The sequence below is a fragment of the Podarcis cretensis genome, assembly GCF_951804945.1.
Source record: "Podarcis cretensis genome assembly, chromosome: Z".
Classification (NCBI taxonomy): domain Eukaryota; kingdom Metazoa; phylum Chordata; class Lepidosauria; order Squamata; family Lacertidae; genus Podarcis; species Podarcis cretensis.
The window spans coordinates 2,972,227-2,986,775 of NC_137184.1; the positions used below are offsets into that span (position 1 = coordinate 2,972,227).

Consider the following 14,549-nt stretch of genomic DNA (forward strand, 5'->3'; position numbering starts at 1 on the left):
GCTGTGCAGAGTGCTGATTGGCTGACTCTTGTGGCACTTCCAGTCTCCGGCCACCCGAACAACATTTCCACTTAAAAAACAAACAAATGCACTGTTTGGTTTTTAAGGCGTGGAATAAACATTTTAACTGGACAAGTGAGTTAAGTACCTGCGGGGGGCGGGGAGTGGTGTGGGTTTTTAAAAGCCTTCCTGAAATGTGGAGGGAGGGGCAGAAGTATTTGCTGGAGTCTGCTTGGCAAGGCCGTCCAGCACATTTTGCTGCCTCTGGTGAAGAACCAGATGGCTCCCTCCCCCTCCCATTTGCCCTCCATGTATAGAAGTCAGTCAGGCTGCTAGTTAAGTCTTATTTATTATTTTTAATTCATAAAATTTATACAACCTTGATTGTAAAAAAAAACACAAGAAACAGATAAACCTCAGAGTAGTTTACAAACAGACTAAAACAATAAAACGGGGTAAACAAAAAAAATGACTCATTAAAACATTCAAAATATTATTTTACTTCATACCTTTTACACATCATGTACCCCAGCATGGGTTCCAGAGCAAGGCCCTCTGCTACACCCAAGGGCACAGGCTCAGCTCTGTCCTCCAACACCTTTGCCACAGCCCTGCACGTGCACGCCCACCCCCAAGCATCTGCTGCCCAAGGCAGCTGCCTCATTTCATCTAGTGATAGGGCTGGCCCTGGCAGTGGAGGAGAGAATACCCTGCACCCACTTCTGGAGGCAGGTAAGTTTGTACACAACCTGCCAGTCCTTTTGTGTGCCACTGCCCTTAAAGTGCCAGCGGCCACATATCTGTGGGTGGCTGAAAATGTCGGCTCTTGCACAGGTGTGCATGGCTGCAGCTGTGTGAGTGTGCATGGGGTGCAAGTGTCCTGGCGTGTGTCGTATGTGTCTGTTGTACATGCTGGTGCAGGCGCAGTTTTGTACCTTGCAATGGAATTGTGGTATGCGAGGATGCAGACATCCTTGTGTGTGCGGTTGTGTGGGTGGGTGGGTGCAGCTGCAGATTTCCATCTTCCTTTCATTGTCCTTGCACATGTATGCAGTATTGGTCATTGTGCTTTTTCACAAGTATCTGTGTGCACGCACGTGTGCATGTGCACACGAGTGTGACTCATTTTCCAGACTTGCGTGGCCTCTTGCCTCAAATTGTCTGAACAGCCATGTTGCTCTCGTGTTGTCTTTCAGAATCACTATCAGTGACCCTTGAAGATTGGCAGCTACGGTACGTTCTTCACTCCCACTCACCCCTGCCTCCCTCAGCCTCTAGTGATGCATGACTCAGTGTTAGTCTTATCCCACCCAGCCATGCCTTCCCATTCCCCTGTCCTGCCACCTGCCTCTCCTAGGTAGTTCTTATAGATATCCTGGTCTTCAGAAGCAGGCCCTGCAAATTCCTGCTCGTTAGAGCGTTGTAGTGGAAATGTGGTGGGAAGTTTTTTGCTGCAATTAATTTAAATCATGTGAAAAGAAAATAATTTCCCCACCGCCACCAACCCTTATAGTCCTTTTAAGTCCCATAGAATTGGACAGTTTGGAACATGATTTTGAGAGGGAGGGAGGAAGAGAGTGAGTTTGTGAAGGCTGCACCATTATTAAAGGTCTTTTCTCCCCAAGCTTTCTTCCACAAACATTGGCCAAAGCAGACCACTGGTCCTTCCATCCCAGGATCCTCTCCTCTGACTGGACTCAGGAACAGAGGGAGGCCTCTCCCATCACCTTCTGCTACCCAAGGTCCTTCAGCTGCTTAAAAAACTTGTGCCCATCCCTATGTCTCGAGTTATGTCCCTAGCATTGCTTCCCTTCAGATTCAGCAGGAGAAATTAGGGCCTGGTGAGCTTTTTTTCATCCCGTACACTTCAATTGGGCTGGCACCAGAGCAAGACCAAGTCTCTTGGGGGCTTTCTCCACTCTCACTGACATCCGCTTGGGTCTCTGGGTAGGGTCTCCTTGCAAACCACGAAGACTTTCCAGCTCTCTTCCGCTGGGTTTGAATCATTTAATAATTTCCCGACGCCATGCATATACACGGTTGCACAGTTGATCACCCATCAAGGGGGTGGCACCTGCACCTATACTAGAAAAGGCTTGCCCTGTTTAAGTTGTGCCAACAACACAGTTGTTAAAGGCACAAGGCATCATCTGCTTTATCCCTGGAACCATACACACTTCTCACAGCAAGTTGCTCCTGTTGGAAGAATGACTCTCTTCAGCAGGATATAGGAGATACCTCACATCCCTTCTTTCTGAGGGCTTAGCAACAGTGATTAAGTGACACAACATACTCAGCAACACCAGGGCATAGTATCTGCCTAACAAGCCTTAGGACATTGCATCAGTGTTTTGCTTACTAACTTCCTGTTTGATTTACTTTTTTAAAAAATGAAAGCTAGTCCAGGAGGGAATGGACATGAAAGACCCCAAAAACATTCAAAATTCTATCCCAAAATGAACTTTAATTCACCTTTATTTTACCTGACAATTATGGGAACTACTTTCAGGTGTAGTCCAGAGGTTTGTGAACCAGTTCAGTGAACTTTGTTCCGCTGGACTAGTTCATCCCATGCTCTGTGACTTAAGAAACATCCCAACCCCACCCCAAACCCCCACCACTGCCACACAGCACCCTCCTTGTGAAACACAGCAGCTTGCAATAAAAGTTGCTGGGTCTCAAACTTCCCACTGAATGTGCTTAAACTAACTCCTTTGGGGTTCTGGTTCCATATCCCTTGGTACTGTTTTATTTGGTGTGTTGTGACTCGCAAGCCTCACACACTGACACTCAGGGATGCACACATTTCATGGCCACACCCCTGCCATGGAACGCTGCTTTATTTGTTCCTTAACAAGGTGACCAAGTCTCAGTAAGTTCTTTGATCTATCTTGATATCTAATTTCACTTTATCCCTCCCATTCTATAAGATGTTCAGGATAATGTACATGGTTCCCTGCCTTTATCTTCACAAGATAAAGTTTGGTTGTGTGACAGCGACTGGCTCAGAAAGCTTTGTGGCTGAATGGGGATTTGAGCCGAAGTCTCCCTAGTCTTCAGTGCGGCGCTCTAACCATTATACCCCTACTGCCTTGAGATTCAGTCAGCTTGTTCCACATTGAACCTGTAAATGTGTAAAGACTGTAGGAGCCAAGCATCTCACTTGAACTTTGTGCTGTAAACTTTATTCCACCTTCTGATCCCTGCAACCATTTTTCTTCTTCATTGCAACAAGAGAGCCTTTCTAAGCCTTTCTTGCCTTCTCTGCTTCTATTTTCCTTTCTCTCTTCCAAAACTTTGCAGCAGCATATTTGTTGAACACCAGAGAAGGGCCTTGGCAAGCGTTATTTTCTTTGGGGTTTCCAGTTAAGGTAGGAAGAGAATTCACAGCAAAAGGTAGGGCAGCAAAAGAGATACTTTGGCAACGAGGAATTGAGTATTAATAGGGCCCGGTGGACAGTAAAGAAACCCAATTGAAGATTCTGCAGCTGAGAAAGACAGGTTCTAAGAGTAACAGAGATAATAATAATGTGCATTACATAACTCTGCTTAGATTCACAGGATTTATTACACATTCAGTAATTCAGTTCGCCTCCCCTGCTTCGTGTGCATGTTTGCGTGTGCGTGCAAGAACAGTTACACAAGCAAAAGGCTTTTTTCCCCTTCATAAACATGAGGACCAAACAAATTGGTTTTGTTTTTTGAAGCGTGATGATAAAAATGGTGTGGCCAGGGCCAGGTGACAGGTGCCTTTCTGGCACAGTAAACCAGTGTTCTGGTGGCTCATACAGCCTGTTCCACAACCGTTATGAGAGAGAAGTGGGAAAGCCTTGGCTTTTGGTATATCCAAAGCAGGGACGATGGCTTCTTGCTCCCTAGCAAGCTCCAATTAGGAAGCCCCCTGTCCTGGGGGTTGTTTGTTGCCAGGGGAGCAGTGAAGCAGGAGCAATTTGGCAGTATAATAAACCACACTGAGCTAGAAAATCTGTCTTATTGTTATTTGTGACCTGAGAGGCTGACGTTGTGTACACACTATAGCTTTTAAGCATATTTCTAGTGCAGTCTTTCCCTTCCATAATTCTGGGCACTGTAGTTTCAGTTCCCAGCAAACCATAACAAACTACAGCACCCAGAATTCTGGAAGGGAAAGAGTGCATTATGAACGTGTTGTTAAGGAATAATGTGTGTGTGACCAAAAGTGAGTGCAGGGGTGGGCAAAGGCAGCAAGCTGTGGAATTGCAGTCACATGAAATAGGGAGAGATACTTGTACATACTTTTGTACATACTTGTCTTTGTACATGAATGTAAAATCTTGAAAAATGTCCCATTGTGAGGAGTATCTCCTGTAAATTTAATCAATCAATCAATCAATCAATCAATCATTTTTTATAGTCACAGACCTACTAAGACAGAATATACACAGAATAAAAGCCATGAGTATTAAAACATATACTTACTTAACATACAATTACAAAAGATAAAAGCATGAGATACAAATGGAAATTAGCATGAATCTTCTTACGAGACCTTTGAGCCTAGAACAGGAACTTGGCCACTAATTCTGTTGTTATTATTTTGTATCAGCCAAGAAATATTCCAGGTGCCATTCCTGTGTCCTTCTGGGATATTTACTCACAAGGGGGCAAAGTAGTCTGTTGCAGAAGGGAGGCAGTTAAATCTTGTTTCTATTCTATAGATGCAAGCTCTGTCTCTGGCCATTGACCAGTGGTTAACACTCACTATGGGATTCCAAAAAGGGGATGCAAAAAGTTTGAAAGAACACTCTCAACTGTTGAACTAAATTCCTGAATCCATATCAGAACGACATACAGCAGCTGAGACAAGATGTAAACCTTATATACTTTCACGGCAGCAGGGATAAATTGTGCTCCCTTACTATAGAAAAAAATGGAGTGCCACTTTATTATACTTTGAGGAGCTTCTACTGCCCATCTGTGTCGGGGTAGTCCAAGAAAGTGTGGAGGAAAACATAATGCCCCAAGTATCTAAACTTCTTGATTTGTGTCTACACGCTGACCACCTATTCTCCTCTTACTTATAAATCTGCATCTAGAAAAGGCCATGATCTTTGTTGTGCTAAAATTAATTGTAGATGCATTATCCTTACATAATACTAGAATGAATTTTCAAGGCCTGTTTTGGACAGAGGCGTAAGTACAGCATTGCCTGCCTTCAATGATAGTAAGACTTCAGCCCCTGCCCTTCTAAGTTTGATCAAGGACATTGGTGTGGAGGAAGAGAGTGAGCGGAGAGCAGTGGCGTTCAGGTGGAGATGGTGATTTCTCCTTGGCACATCTCTGCATCATCCCCAGTGAACCTGTAGCTGTGGAGTGTGAGAGGTATACCATGCAGCTCAGGGGGACTGTAACTCGGTGTTCCATCATCACGGCAGTTTTGCAGTAACTGACTTGCTTCCAGAACATCATCTCTTTCCTGCTTCCTGTCAGCCCTCCTCAACAGCAGCTCAGGTTGCCATTCAGTTCTTGTCAGGCTGTTTGGTTGCAGGAGCTGGTCTTTTTGAGGAGGCTTGGCTGTTGCCCGTTCATCCTTCTGGGACTCGCTGTTGGGAAACTTTGCCTGCCCAGAGCCTGGATTTTACAAAGAGCACCAAAGAAGTCACAAACAATCATTTCTCTTCCGGTTTTGAGAGAAGAGCTGCATTTGCAGCCTTGGTGCATTACAAAGTTCCTATGCAACTCCCTTGTAGGAAATGCTTTTGTGCATAGAGCATGACGTATTATGATCCTTCACACCTATTATGATCCACACAGTATACATGCTGGGAAGCTCTGCATCCTCAAGGCAGTGCTGACTTTAGACCACTACAAAATGGAGCCTTGTTCTGGTTGGAGCTCATTAAGGGGGGGGGGGGATACAAATGTAGGTTTGAGAGAGGAAAATGGTAGACCAAAGCAAACTCTTCCATGGTAAAGGGCAAGCCCTGGTGACAACTTCTGCTCACAGTGGTTTACATGCATGTAGGACTGTCACACAGATAATTTAACTTCTCTGTTAAGTTATATTTATTGTGCAAGAGCCCACAGATATGTTTATCCTAGACTGGGCTATGGCCATGGAGATGGAGAGCCCCTCTCTGGGATACTCCCAATCTGTTCCCAGACACCCAACCTGATCAAACCTTGTGACATCCATGCACAGTGGCAACACCCCACCACCCCACCATCAGAGACTTGTCTATAATACTGACACTATCCAGTAACTTAAGGTAAGTTCCCGGAAATGAATCAGCACTGGAAAAATGAGTGCTGCCAAGGTTTACCTAAAAATGGATGCGCCAGGATATGAATTTGCTTTGCAAAAATTAGGCCACACTTCAGTCTTTTCTCAAGGCAGTCCACACAATAAAAATAAAACAAATATAACGAGATAGTAACAAAATTAAAAAGCATAAATTAAAACAGGCAGCAATAAAATAAAAAACAAGCTAACATCACATGGAAATTGGCAGAGGCTGGCGCCTGCCTGTCTCATGCTGAAGCAGTTTGGGGTGACATAAACAAGGGTGAAGCTGTTATTAGAGCTGAAGGACATACCTAAGAGGTGCTTCACCTTCAGCATCCAGCAGCTCAAAGCCAACTTCTGACCACACCAGTTTGACAGTCTATGAAGCAGCCCTTGGTTGTTGCTGGAGAGGTTCAAAAAGTCTGGGAGCTGTCAATTGGAGGGGGGTGGAGGGAGGCATGCTGCAACCTAATTTCTGACTAAATTTGTTCTAGGGTTATAAAGAAGTGTTTGAAAAAGCTGGACTCAGCTAGTGGTCAAGCTCAAAAAGGTGCCCTTTACTCTCAGAGCAGGGGGTGCCTGATCCAGACTGGCCGGCAACTTCTGAAACAGCACCTCCCAGAGGACACCACCCATTCTGTGTAACATTGCTCCTCACTCGCTTGGTATAGTAGCATCACAAAGGTTGTGCTGCATGCTTCTCAACACTTACCTGGGTACCAGGACCTCCTTTCTGGAAATTGGACTCTGGTTTCTAGAGATCCTTCAATCAGATTCTAAGTGAACACCAGTAATCCATGGGGATTTCATAGATCTGTGTCAAGGGTGGTTTCTAGTCTTCCTTTTTAAAGCAGCAACGATGAAATTGATCCATTTTTAAAAGGCTATGAATAACAGCATTGCCCTCTCTGGTCTATGTGAAGGCCAAGGTCCTAGTCTGGATGAGGTGGAGAAGCATGTAGGGATTGTGACTGACCGCCATGGCTAACCTCTGTGTGTGTGTTCTCTTCTCGTCTTTCTTTCTCTCTTCTTCTCTCTGCTCTCACAGCCGGAAGGGCCCTGCCTCACCTACTCGACCCACCATAATCCGACCAGCTGAACCGTCCCTCTTAGATTTATAACCCGAGGCCTGTAGAAAGCTGGCAACAAGTTCTGTGCCCGGGGTTCTCCCTGCCCCAGCAACCCGACCCCTTGTTCCTCCCACAGGCACCTTCACTCCCCTCCTTCCCCCATGTCGTAAAATGCTCGTTAGTGATTGAGCTCTTCTTCGTCTTCTCTCGTGCATCCTGTATTGCTTTGTGAGCGTAGAGTAGTCCTAGTTCAGTGGCATGGGGAACTTGGAAGGACATAAGATCTTTGGAGCATTGTTTTTACAGGAGCATTGCTGTGCACCAAAACGGCAGTTGTGGACAACCTGCCTGGTCTGCGCATAGCGTGCTCCGTGCGATGGTTAGCTGTAGCATCTAGCTCTAATCTATAGCTACGTAACAATCCCCCCCCCTACTATAGTTAAGATGAAAATTCTGGAAGAGGATAACACATGAAGATAATGTTAACAAAAACGTTTTAACATTCTTGAACATTCTTGGTAACGTCTGGTATGTGGGTTTGAGAGTCAAAGTGCAAACTTTAGGGAACAGTTGACACAGCCTTCTCTCAAGCTGGGGACAGGAGGGCTTACTGAATAATGCCGTCTTGCAGACCACGAATTCTCTCACTATCTCGAGGTGGAAGGAACCAACACAATGTGCTACCCTCTATTTTTTGAAGTAGCAAAGGAAGGTTAAGAGAGGCTGGTGTTTCCAGGCAGCTGGCTTGTACACTTACAACTGACTTTCCACAAAGCAGGAGAGAGGTTGATAGCCTTCCTCTCCACAGAAATGGACCATCTAATATTTCCAGGAGTGGGCTGTGTGTTTTAGTGCAACTACCATTGCTTCAGACAAACAAACAAAAACACTACTCGTTTGATGTCATGACGATTCTGTTGATTCTTCCAACCTTCACTTCTTGCATGCTGATGGTACAAATATGTAATGTGGGGGGAAATGTGTGTAACTGCTAGTCTTGACATCCTCTTCTCTGGCTTCTTTGTGTATATGTTGAGGGGTAAATATAGAAATATTTAAAGTGGGGTGGGGGGAAAGATCTGCAACATCCTGTCTTTTTGAAAGCCAGCTTTAGACATCCTCCTTGGAAAATTTCAGCCATCCCCACTTACAATTTTTGTTCCTTTTACCCCAGTGCTGTTACTTTTGATTTTCTGTTGAAGATCCTCGACGTCAACTTCTGATGTCCAATCCTTTCCATATTTTAACTGTTGTTTTACATTTTTGTCCCTCTCCCTCTCTCTCTCTCTCCCCTTGTTTTTTCTTTTGTGTTCTTGTCTCTCTTTCCTTGAATTTCAGCCGCCCTGGCAAAGCTAGTCCCTCCCGCCCGGAGAGTCCAAAACCACCATTTGACATGTAACCCTGCTCCCTTCTTGAGATCCATCCTTTATCTGCCTCTTAGCTGTTCTGTCCTGGAATGGTCCAACGCACATGTTAAAAACACAGCTTTGTTCTGTTGTAGCTTGTGGCTTGCACATATCAGATGTGACTCTAGTGAAACTGGCTTTTCTTCCTCCCAGTTGCTTTAAAGGAATTTAAACAAAAAAAATGAGCTATATTGTAGTAATGAGAAACATATCTTTACTGTTATATAAATATCTATAAATATCTATAAATATAAAGATCTAAATATATATGGTGTCCAGATGTTTTAAGCCTTTAATGCTTCTGATGTTTGAGTTTAGCAAATACTTGAGTAAGGAGATTATATATAATGTACACATGTGCACCCAACAAAATATAACCCACACCCAGAAGTCTGAGATTGTCAACTCCCTGCTGTACACGGTTGGGTTATTGTTGCCCCAAAATTGTGGTGAATCTTCGCAGTGCTGCTAGTATCTGTGATGCTGTCTGTGATCTGTCAACTCTTGTTTATTGGCTGAAAAATAAACTATTATTTCTGTATAACTGAGTACTCCATGTCTAGAATAAAACACTCTCTCAGTGCTTCCAGGCTCTTATACTTAATGCTGTCAAGTTATTTGTGGCAAGACAAATGGAGAGCTGCACACATGATGGCAATGTCAGGAGCAATAGGTTGACGTTCTGGTTTTACAGTTAAACACACGCACATATTCTGTATGGGGTTTTTAAAAGGAAGCATCACCATCCACTGAAAGTGTATTATCTCACTGTGGTATTATTTACACACACCAAGAAAAGGTTCTATACAAAAACTCCAAACAACTTTAATCGGAGTAGATTCCACGGTTCTTAAAAAAGAAAAACTCAGCTGTTTTCCTTGGCAGGTGATTTTGGCAGCCAACACATTATTATTAGTTGTAGTAGTAGTACCTGCCCACTCTAGGTGGCTTCCAATAAATATAAAAGCATAATCAAACATTAAACACTTCCCTGTATAGGGCTGCCTTTAGATGTCTTCGAAAAGTTGTAGGGTTATTTATCTCCTTGACATCTGATGGGAGGGTGTTCCACAGGGTGGGTGCCACTACCAGGAAGGCCCTCTGCCTGGTTCCCTGTAACTTCACTTCTTGCAATGAGGGAACCGCCAGAAGGCCCTCGGCGCTGCACCTCAGTGTCCGGGCAGAATGATGGGGGTGGAGACGCTCTTTCAGGTATACTGGGCTGAGGCCGTTTAGGTCAGCACCAACACTTTGAATTGTGCTCAGAAACGTACTGGGAGCCAATGTAGGTATTTCAGGACCAGGGCTATATGGCCTCAGCGGCCGCCTCCAATCACCAATCTGGCTGTCGCATTCTGGATTAGTTGTAGTTTCTGGGTCACCTTCAAATGTAGCCCCACATAGAGTGCATTGCTCTACAGGAGATAATCAGCAGGAGATAACCATCACATGTACCACTCTGGCAAGACAGTGCATGGGCAGATAGGGGATCAGCCTGCATACCAAATGGAGTTGGTAGACAGCCGCCCTGGCCACAGAATTGACCTGCGCCTCCATGGACAGCTGCGAGTCCAGAATGACCCCCATGCTCCGTACCTGGTCCTTCAGGGGCAGAGTTACCCCATTCATGGAGTCCCCCCCGCCCCCGCCTGCCTCCTGCCCACCAGAAACAACACTTTATTGCCTGGATTCAACTTCAGTCCATTATTTGCCATCCGTCCTCCAGCCACACAGGACCTTCACACCATCACTGGTTCCAATTTAAGAGAGGTAGATCTGGGTATCATGTGCATACTGATGAACACCCAGCCCAAACCCCCGATGAGCTCTCTCAGCAGCTTCATATAGATGTTAAAAAGCATGGGGGAGAGGATGGAGCCCTGAGGCACCCCAAAAGTGAGAGGCCAGGGGGCCAAACACTCATTCTTCATCACCACTTTCTGGACACGGTCCAGGAGGGAGCGGAAGGAAACAGCTTTCACCTCTGTCCCTAGCTGGAGATCATTGACCACCATGACCATGGTCCTCCAGATGTGCCACAGGCTCACTCACTTTGCCCAGGAATGGAAAGTTTGAGACTGGTCATAGTGGCCGAGTCCAAAGGTTGTTGTTGTTTTTTAAATAAAGTGGTTTAATAACTGCCTCTTTCAGGGAATTCTCTCTCACAGATGGAAGCATTCACCACACTACAGAGCCCATTGTCCAGCCCTGCGTGGCCAGCAATGAGATCCACACAGAACCCAAACTTGTGCATTATGCTTAAGTTGCAATGTCTTCCTATATAGCAGGGTGGATCACATTGAAAATCTACTCAGATCATAAAATCATATGTCAATATTAAGGTTCCATGGATGGTTAAGTCCAGTCAAAGGTGACTAGGGTGTGGCGTTCATCTTGCTTTTCAGGCCAAGGGAGCTGGCGTTTGTACACAGCTTTCCAGGTCATGTGCCAGCATGACTAAACCACTTCTGGCACAACAAAGGACTATAACAAGTGCCAGAGCACACAAAAACACAGTTTACCTTCCGGCTTGCAGCAGTACCTATTTATCTACTTGTGCTGGTATGCTTTTGAACTGCTAAATTGGCAGGAGCTGGGACAAAGCACCCTGCTCTGCGGATTCAAACTGCTGATTGAATTGGGTGGTGCCACCAACATCCCATAATCATAGAATTGTAGAGTTGGAAGTGACTGCAAGGATCATCTGGCCCCTGCAATGCATGAATTTTTTGCACAATGTGGAGCTTAAACTCCAAACCCTGAGATTTAGTCTCAGGCTCTACTGCAGAGCTTTCCAAACTGCAGTGTGTAAGATCACAGTTTTGTGTGGGCAGGGCAGTGGGAAGTAAATAAATGGAGAGTGAAGAAAACCCACACGTCCTTTTATTAATTCACACACACATACCCCTACCTGTGCAAAGCTGCAATCTATAAAGTTTACCCAGCTTTGGGAAGGCAGTGCCAGAGCTCCAGAGCACTTGTGCTGCCGTCCCAAAGATGGATAAAATTACTTTAGTAATCTTTTAGGGTCAATATTTGGGACTCCCAAATGGATCTTCTCAATAATGCTGCATCTCAACTGGTGCCCTGTGCAAGAAAACTGCCCGATCCCAGATCCTGCACTGCAGCTGAGCAAGGTGCCTGGCTCAGCGAAGGAGGCTCCAGGGCTCTGGCAGGGTCCTAGAGCCCTTCTCTCCATCCCAGAGCAGGGCAAGTACTTCCTAGGCTTCTGGTTTGGGAAGGCGAGCGCTCCCAAAGTCAGACAAAACGGATGGGACTTTGTAATATTTGAAGTCCCCAAGAAGATCTTAATTTTGCACCATCTCAGATCAAAGCTGTGTGCAGGAATACTGACAGCACCACTCTTAATCAACTAAGCAAGGCTCTGGGAAGGCAGGGCAGACTTTTGGAAGGCAGCGCCAGGGTTCTGGGAGCATCCTAGTCCCCTTGTGCAGACCTGAAAAGCCAGACAAAATAGACTTTTCATATTGCGCCATCTCAGCTAAGCACTGCAGGAAAGCTGCTGGTCCCACATGCGGGTAAGCAAGGCACCTGACTTGGGAAGGGGGCTCCAGGACTCCAGCAGGGTCCTAGAGTCCTTCCCCCTGTCCAGCCACCCTCCCCAAGCCCGACAAAATTGACTTTGTAAGGTTCCATAAAATAGTGACCTGCAGCATCTGAGCACCACTTCTCACCTTGGGAAGGCAGTGTCAGGGCTCTGGCAGCACCCAAGCCCTTGCACCACCCTCTCAAAGCCAGACAAAACAGATCTTCTCAATTTTACACCACCTCAGATCAGAGCCCTGCGGAAAACTGCTGCTGCCACTCTTAATCAGCTGAGCAAGGTGCCTGGCTCTGAAAAGAAGGCTCTGGCAGGGTCCTAGAGCCCATCCCTCTGACACGCCTTCTTCCCAATGCCAAACAAAATGGAAGGGCCTTTGTAATCTTCCATAAAATGGCGGCCTGTGGAGGCCAATATCTGGCGCCCCCAACTGGAGCGTCTCAATTGCGCCCCCAACTGGAGTGTCTCAATTTCACACCACCTTACGTCAGCACCCTGTGCAGAGAAACATCCAGTACTCCAAATCCCGCACTGCGGCTAAGCAAGGTGCCTGGCTTTGGGAAGGAAGCTGCAGGGTCCCAGAGCCCTCCGTCCGGCCTTAGGAGACGCAATACACTTGCAGCAAAATAGCAGAGTGAAATGCATGCACACTCCTCCCCTCCCGCTGCTTCTGTCCAGGCAGTAAGGATTGTTCCGTCTTCACAAACCCCTTCCACATGAGAGACAGGTGTCGGTTAAAGTGAGATAGGGGATGGCTCTCCTGAGGTAACAAAACGGAAGCCCCTAAAAACCCACAGCTGAAGGACAACTTTGTTTCTCAGAAACCATCTTTAGAAGAACCACAATAAAGCGCAGTAGTTCCATTGTACCTTTTTGTACAATTCTGGGGCTCCACCACTAGAGGTGCAGTTAGGATTTTTGGGTGGCTGAAACAGCATAGCACTATGTAAAAATGAGAACAGAATGGTGGACTGGAAACAGCATTAAGTACCTACAGGAAAAGCAGGGCTTGTATGCACTCTCCTAGATAACAGAGAAAGTTCTGCTACTTGAAACGGCCGTGGAGATTGACAGACTGAAATGAGCATCTGACATACACCGAGGCCAGAAATGAAAAGGGCTGCATGAGGGCTGGGCGATGTCTGGTTTCAGGATCGTGATATTATCAACAGCTAAACATTGCGATATACCGATACAGAACAATGTCTGAAATAAGGATGGAACTCTGTAGAGGCAAACCGGGTAATCCCCTGGCAACTGCTACTACTTAGGGGTCTAAAACTTACAAAATTTAACTTCCCTTTAACATATTGCTATGGCTGTTATTGTATAATAAAGGTAATTTTTAAATTAGCACATTTTCTCAAAAACGAAAGCTGTAGGAGTAATTCGTAGCATAGATATCAAAGGTAAGGTGAAAAAATGTTCCCTAATAAACACGAGGGAGACACAAACACACACCCAGAAGGGAGGAAGGATACTTAAACAAGAGGGCAAGGTTTATTTTTATTTTCTTTAACTCAGAAGTAAATGGGACGCAGGTGGCGCTGTGGGTAAAAGCCTCAGCGCCTAGGGCTTGCCGATCGAAAGGTCGACGGTTCGAATCCCTGCGGCGGGGTGCGCTCCCGCTGCTCGGTCCCAGTGCCTGCCAACCTAGCAGTTCGAAAGCACCTCCGGGTGCAAGTAGATAAATAGGGACCGCTTACCAGCGGGAAGGTAAACGGCGTTTCCGTGTGCGGCTCTGGCTCTGGCTCTGGCTCTGGCCAGAGCAGCGATGTCACGCTGGCCACGTGACCCGGAAGTGTCTCCGGACAGCGCTGGCCCCCGGCCTCTTAAGTGAGATGGGCGCACAACCCCAGAGTCTGTCAAGACTGGCCCGTACGGGCAGGGGTACCTTTACCTTTTTTACAGAAGTAAATAGCCCAGTTTATTTTTCCACGGGACTAGAGCAGCTTCCAAGAGAGCCCCAGCTGAGGGCAGCAGCAGTTCAAATGGCAGGGCTGGGCAACAACTGGAAGGGGGTCTGGGGAGGCGAGGCCGAAAGGGCTTCCTGCTCTTGTGAGGACCCCGGTATGGCTTGGGTGTCAGGGTCTTGTGGGCAAGCAGAGATAGCCCAAAGAAAGAGGAAGGAAGGGAAAAGGGACTCCCAGCAAGAAGCCTGGAGCTAGCTCGGACTGCGTCTCCCTCAACCGCCTACCAGCCTGGCTCCTGCACTTAAAACAAGAAGCTCATGAGGAAAGTTCCCA

General features: G+C 46.3%; 1 protein-coding gene and 1 long non-coding RNA gene across 22 annotated transcripts in view; one reads left to right on the forward strand and one right to left on the reverse strand.

Annotated features, from left to right (window-relative positions):
• The window catches only part of DNM1 (dynamin 1), a 132,691-nt gene extending 123,367 nt beyond the window's left edge, over window positions 1–9,324 (forward strand). For 10 of the 21 annotated variants that reach the window (XR_013834844.1, XM_079962035.1, XM_079962041.1 and 7 more), the window contains one exon: window positions 7,314–9,324. Coding sequence is in view for 15 of the 21 variants with exons in the window: in XM_079962035.1 (XP_079818161.1) it covers window positions 7,314–7,386 (73 nt within the window). In the remaining 6 variants the exon portion in view is untranslated. Of the gene's footprint in view, window positions 1–1,196; window positions 1,234–7,313 lie in introns of all 21 variants that reach the window. The other 11 variants (XR_013834845.1, XM_079962034.1, XM_079962040.1 and 8 more) reach the window with 3 other exon arrangements.
• The window catches only part of LOC307207994, a 149,873-nt gene that overhangs the window by 60,131 nt on the left and 75,193 nt on the right, over window positions 1–14,549 (reverse strand). The window lies entirely within an intron of this gene.